General features: G+C 31.1%; 1 protein-coding gene across 1 annotated transcript in view; it reads right to left on the reverse strand.

The window, feature by feature from the left end:
* Positions 1-7500, reverse strand: part of LOC145297084 (uncharacterized) — a 35858-nt gene that overhangs the window by 514 nt on the left and 27844 nt on the right. Inside the window, exon 5 of the mRNA XM_080143313.1 lies at positions 1-161. This exon is cut by the window's left edge and continues 514 nt beyond it. Within this exon, the coding sequence (XP_079999439.1) occupies positions 1-161 (161 nt within the window). The remainder of the gene's footprint in view (positions 162-7500) is intronic.

Raw genomic sequence — 7500 nt, forward strand, 5'->3', positions numbered from 1 at the left:
GTGTCGTCTGCGGTGGTTTCTTTATTTGTCAGATCAGGATCGGCATAGATCGTCATTTCCAATGAACGCGGATAATCAACGTGAGAAATGCTATGGAGGGATTTAGGTTTCGACTCTCTGGATTTTTCCACATCAATATCGTCGTCATCATTTTCAGTTTCCTGAAAAGAAATAAACAGAGTCCGTAAACAAGCAAACAAACAAGCAATAAAGAAACAAACAAACAAATAAATAAACATAAATAAACATAAGTAAATAAAAAATAAAAATAAAGAATAAAAAACATGTACATACAGATCACCTAGCGATATTCAAGAGTCGCGATATAACGAAACAGTTGTCTGTTCGTGAATATATATATATATATATATATATATATATATATATATATATATATATATATATATATATATATATATATATATATATATATATTCCATTCCACGCCGAGGAAGACCGAAAGATCGGGCGAAAATTATGTGCTTTTGAAAGAAACATTCTTGCTTTTTCATAAGATTTTTGTATTCCTACACGTCAACACATAGGAGATAAATACAGAGAAGATATAAACATTTATATATTTTTCGTATTGATTTTTTATATTCATATATATATATATATATATATATATATATATATATATATATATATAGAGAGAGAGAGAGAGAGAGAGAGAGAGAGAGGCGTAGCAATGGTGCGATCCGCCCTGGGCGGCACGTGCCAGGCGACGGCATTTTGAGAGGGTAAAAAATAAATAAAAATAAAGGAAAGCTAACAAAAGATCTGAAATTTTATGTCGAAAAGTTGTAAAACACCGGGACTTTTAGAAATATCGGAATCAGAAAAATGTGTCCTTAATTTATAAGTGACACACGTCAGGGGCGGAATTTTGAGAGGTTGAAAATAGAAAATGGAAAAATAAATAAAAGCTAACAAAAAATTCGGATTGTTTTTACCGAAAAGTTTTTAAAAAATTGGAACTTTTGGAGGTATCGGAATCAGAAAAATTTGTCCCTATGTTACAAACGGCCCATGCCAGGAGGCAGCATTTTAAGAGGTTAAAAGTAGAAAACATAAATAAAAGTAAATAAAAGCTAACGAAATATCTTAAATTTTATACCGAAAAGTTTTTTTTTTTTTTTAAATTGAAACATTTGGAGATATTGGAATCGGAAAAATGTATTCCTATTTTACGAGCGGCACATACCAGGGGGCGGCATTTTGGGAGGATAAAAATAGAAAATAGAAAAAATAAATAAAAGCTAACAAAAAACTTGAAATTTCATACCGAAAAGTTTGTAAGAAATTGAAACTTTTGGAGGTATCGGAAATGGAAAAATGTGTCTATTTTATTGTCAAGGCGGCATTTAGAGAGAAAATAGAATAAAAGTTACCAAAAAATCTGAAATGAATACTGAAAAGGTTGTTAAAAAATCGGAACTTTACGATTTCAAAACCGATTGCTTTAAATTTATAATTTAATTTTTCATTATCGGTACTAATGATAAATATTTATTGTTTTTAAATTATCACTAAAACTAAAATGATAATAACAGCAAGATACGATGTAAATTTATTTTATTTGTAAAACAAAGTTTGAAAAAAGTTGCATAAATTCTCTAAGTAACCTTTCAAAAAAAAAAAGAAGTTTATTTACATGTTCCAAAAAATGTTGAAAAATTAAACAAAACATTTTTTTCAAGAAAAATACTTTCAAACATCACTGATAGTTAAATGATACAATGGAAAATTAGCAAAGAAAATTACATAATTTTAGAATTGTGGAAACATTAAGCAAGTACAGAATAAAAATCGACTGTAAGCAGATATCATGATCGTCATATCAGGGGATATAATTTTTAATGGGAAGTAAGAGCTACACCTCAAATATTATTTAAGTGGCTTTCTATTCGATAGTTTAAATACTGCCGAATTTCTATCGAGTTTCGAACAATCACGGAGTAATTGAAACTATTAACAAAATTTTATAATAACTGACGTATTTATGATTAAACCGAAATTTATTATGGGGAATTAATTCTGGTAATAAGATTTTAACTTTTTACTTTTTTTTATTAATATAATAATTGTAAAAGATAATGTAAGAAAAATCTCCTTATAACGCGTACCTAACTTAGAAAATATTAAAAATAATAAAATATAGCCAATAAATATTATATTAGTCTATTTGTTTGCTTGTTTTTCTTTTCTTACCTCTTTCCGCATTTTAAAACTTCCATATATTCCTTTACCAGCAGTGCTTCAAGCAAACTACAATTGAATTATTTTTAAATTTAAACTTTCGTACATTAATTTAACCTAAAATGATGAATAATCATCATTTCTAGGCTACTCTAACATTGTAGAAATGTTCACTAACTCGAACTCTGACTGGCAAAGTTGTAAAACTATGCGTAATCGCTTAGACCCCCCCCCCAAAGCTTATAGAATTTATTTCCACGGGGAAAATAATAATTTTTAGTTAGTGTTCTAAAATGCCACAATGTCTCTGAAATGAAAAATCATTCTACGTCAAATTAATATTGCTCAAGAATTTCTTAACTGGAAAGATGTAGAGATCCGACTTGCTGAAGGAGAGATAGTTGATAAAGTAGAGCAACATCTTATTGAGAAGGAAACACAAAAGTGGTGGGAAATTCTAGCTAGTTGGACATCATCAGGTTTTCTCGCCAAGCAGAATCTGGCACTACGGGGTCACCGGGAAGACATCTATAATGATGAAAGAGATCAAGAAAACAAAGGGAATTTTTTTAGAATTGGTAAATTTATTGGCCAAGTGATGACCCTGTTCTTCGGGAACATTTGGTGAAAGTTAACGTGAGAAAGAAAATCACTACTTCTTATCTGTCAGCAGAAATTCAAAATGAATTTGTGGACATTTGGCAAAACAGGTGAGAAAGAAAATCATCGATCAGATCAAGGAAAGCAAGTATTTTTGCATAATTTTGAATAGCACTCCTGATGTATCTCACAAGGACCAGATGAGTGAGGTGTTGCGCTACGTAAAAATTGACGAAAATAAAGTGACAGTAGGGGAGTCGTTTTCCGCTTCATCGAGACAAAAGGTAAAAGTGCGGAGGACATTTCTAAACTGATTTTGAGAGAACTGGAGAACGATGGTATTCAGATTGGTGACTGCATTGGCCAGGCATTTGACAATGCTGCTATTATGGCAGGCCATCGATCGGGTGTGCAGAAACGAATCTTCGCAATCAACCCAAAAGCTCTATTTGTCTCATGCACTAACCATTCATTAAATCTGGCTTGTGTACATGCCGCTTCTGTAGCGGTTCACTCTGTTACATTTTTTTGGCATACTGGACCGGTTATTCTCGTTCTTTTCTGCACCTACACATCGCTGGGACGTCTTAATTCAATTGACCGGTATAAGTATCAAGCAGACTGTGAAAACTAAATGGAGTAGTCGAGCAGATGCTGTAAATGTTGTGGCAAAAAATTATTGGAAGTCGTCATTGCCCTGGAACAACTCACAGAAGAAGGAGAAAATGCAACCATAAGATTAGATGCATCTTTAAGTCTCAACTCGGTATTGTCGTTTTCGTTTCTTTTATTTCTGAGCTTTTGGAAAACTATTCTCCCAGAAATCAATGATGCCCAGAAGTATCTTAAAGAAAAGGGACTGGATCTGCAACAATGTTCTGTCAGGCTGATGGCGTTCAGAGGTTGTCTTCTTCAGAATAGAGAAAAGATAGTGGACACTGCAGTAGACGAGTAAAAAAAATCTCTGCTCTGAAATGGGATAAGCATGGAGCATCGTATCCGCAAAAAGAAACGAATGGATGGTGAACGATTGACTGATACAGCACTGGGGTTTGATACTGAGTTGAGACAGGAAATGCTGTCATAGACAGGTTGACTGAAAAAATATCTTGCAGATTTCAGCAAGTTCTCAATCTTGCAAGTAAATACACTTTTCTTACACCGTCAAATCTGATTGATGATAATTATGATTGTCAGCTTGGTAAAGTTGACGAAGATATATAAAATATCAATTCTTTTTCGAAAGGAAGAGATTACAGTATTTTGTGAAAGCTTCAGGAAAAGAAAAAAAATCAATGGACCTCTTTTTAAACTTTATACAGAGATACCATCTTGGGGATTCCGTGCCTAATAGTGCGATCTTGATGTGCATTTTCCTTACCAGAACTATTAGCGTTGCCAGCTGTGAACGCTCTTTCTCGAAACTGAAACTCATAAAAAACTACCTTCGATCAAAAATGAGCTCATTTTTATTGATAACTTTGCCGAAAAAAAGCGCGAAAAGTATGTTTGTAAATTTCAACCGATAACTGTTTTGCGATAGTTATCTCACAAAATAAATTTATAGCCTTATTTTCAATTCATAAATAGATTTATTAAAAAAAAATTAAAACTATTTTTAAAAGGATTGAAACATTATTAACAACAACAAATTTCTTAAATTTCGCGCTTAAACCGAGCGATTACACACACGGATTAAAAAAAGCACGAATAAACACGTTTTTTTTCTCTTCGGGAGGCTCAACCTCTTAATAATAACATTATGAAGAAAAAGAAAATAAAACTACATCGTACTATCCTCTCCTTGATACAGCCATGTTTTTGTGAAAATTCGGAAATAACAACAATAAAAAAGTAAATAAAAATGATTTTATCATTTCTTAACCTTTTCATGTTTTCAAATGTTCTCTTTTAAGTTTATAAATTCAAATTTCAAATATTCTCATTTCAATTTATATAAAATGTTTTCTAAAATGTATGACTTCCCATTTCTTAAATTTTACGCTTGGCCCCACGCCCAACATTCCCAGAGGGTACATCCAAACGGTCGCCCATCTTGTACTGGCCAGGTTCAACGTTGCTTAACTTCGGTGATCTGGCGAGAACCAGTGTGTCAACGTGATTGTACCACACACACAATCTTGAATTTTCGAATACATTGGCAAACACTGCATGTTTTTCGAGCTGAATAAACATGTTACATTAAATAAAAACACAAAAAATATATCCAGTTTGGTAGAAAAGTAACTTATCTTGCCTTTGATAACATTTATTTGTAATATATTTGTTTTTTGACAACTTTTTCGAATCTATGTGTACAGTAATACAAACCCAAATATTTATTTCCTATTTAAAGATTTTCAGTATATTTTATTTAACTAAAGAATTTTTCCATTATTTTTATTACATTGTTAGGTGAAGTTTCAGAATAGTTAAAACCATATTAAACCATATTAAGAATGGCTTTCAGCATGATTCTTACAATAGCGGTATCAAAGATTTTTTTTCCTTATTTTAAAACAAATTATTAAAAAAAGATACAAGACCATTAAATTTTTTTTCATTAAATCGCTATTTAGGTGAAGGTCCAAAATAGGAATTTAGGAAAACTGGTCCCTTATTGAATAAATATCGATTGAAAACACATTTTATGATCGTTCTTGAAGGAGATATTGTTTTTTTTTAAATAGACTATAGCCCCCCCATAATATTTTTTACAAATATTTTTACTTGTTTAAGTTTTTTTTTTTTTTTTTTTTTTTTTTTTAAAATAAAATCGCTTTTCTAAGTGTCCGTTTTCTATCTAACTGGCTAAGTTCTTAGTGGCTTCACGTATTTTAAAGCGTTTATTATGTTCATAAACGAGACCGCATATTTTTTTTATATTAATATAAAAAGAATTTACTTATTTACTGTTGTTTATAAAAGGGTAAAATCGATTTTTCTACCTCGCCGACTGTTGTTTGTTGTTTAATTTATTTGGAATCGTTTATTCGGTAAAGAAAAAAAACCCACAGAAAACAAACAAAAAACATGTCGAGTGTTACGTGAGATCGAGAAATAATGTCCGGTATATATCACATCTTCTTGGTAATCGCTAAACAATAGAAAATTAAAGAAGTTACTGAGGGAGATTTGGTTTTAAAAAGAAAATAATAAATTTTAATATTTTTTAAAATATAATTGGGGGGGGGGGGTAAAAACTATATCTCCCTCCGAAAAACAACCAACAAAAAATGAAATTAAAAAGATTCTTGATAAACGATAGCGGAGTTTTCAATAAAATTGATAATAAATTTATTTAGTGATTACTTTTTCTCTTAATGATTGATTTTAGAATTTTGAAGTAAAAATTAAAAAAATTAAAAATGAGTTAACGAGAGATTGTTAGCACATGGCATCTCTCGCGCCAAAAAATATTTCGCTTTTAATTTATTAGTTAATTTTTGCAAAATTTGACAGGACGACAATAAATGTTGATACTTGATAAAATTATAATTTTAAATAACGTATGAGTGTATTTGGTATGAGAGAAAACAAAAACATAACAAAAAAAAAACAAAAAAAAAAACTATCATAATTAAAATCCAAAACAAAAAGTAACGAAGAATCGAATCGCTCCGTTTTTTAATTTTTTGGTTTTGCTTTTTATTATTGTTTTTATGACTCAAAAAAACATCGTTAAAATAAGAACAAAAAAAAAATTTGTAATTAACTTTGTATGAATATAAACGCTTTAAAATAAGTGAAACCACTAAGAACTTAGCCAGTTAGGTAGAAAACGGACACTTAGAAAAGCGATTTTATTAAAAAAAAAAAACAAAAAAAAACATTAAACAAGTAAAAATATGTTTTTTTAATATTATGGAGGTGCTATAGTCTATTTAAAAAAAAAACAATATCTCCTTCAAGAATGATCATAAAATGTGTTTTCAATTGATATTTATTCAATAAGGGACCAGTTTTCCTACCTAGCGAAAGGGGACGAGTTTTCCGGGGTCGAGTTTTCCCGAGACGAGTTTTCCCGGCACCCCAAAATAGTTAACCCTTCTCCCCATAACCGTTTTTCTATGCAGTAAAATACTTTGTTTCAATAATTATGGTTTAAATAAATATTTATTCCTTATTAAAAGATTTACAGAATATTTTATTTAACTGAAGAAATATTTATTGCTCATACATATATTTTCCCTTATTTTTTTACATTGTTAAGTGTAGTTTCAGAATAGTTAACCCCCCTCCCCATATTAAGAATGGCTTTCAGCATGATTCTTATAATAGTGCTATCAAAGTTTATTGAGAGCTGCTCAATATTCTAGCTTAATGGATCATTTAGCAAGGAATGAAGATGGTTATTCTGGTGTACCAGTTATTCTACCATCTACATTTACAGGAAGTCCTAGGAATCTACAACAGCTTTATCAAGATGCAATGGCAGTTTTCTGTGACCTATTCATTACTCACACGTGTAATCCAAAATGTCCTGAAATATTGAACAACTTGGGGTCATCAGAACTTGCACAAAATCGATGTCAACAATGTCACACAGTTTTTTAAAATTCACAGTCTAACTCCCCAGAACCTGCTGACTGACCACTATTCTCACTCCAAGCAGCTGATCGACGTCCCTGTCACCGCCTCAATCATCACCAGCACTTCCTGACAATATCAACAGCATCAGTTACGATCGCATTGACC

This window comes from Euprymna scolopes, chromosome 17 (assembly GCF_053919585.1).
Source record: "Euprymna scolopes isolate OS-2025 chromosome 17, ASM5391958v1, whole genome shotgun sequence".
Taxonomy (NCBI): Eukaryota; Metazoa; Mollusca; class Cephalopoda; order Sepiida; family Sepiolidae; genus Euprymna; species Euprymna scolopes.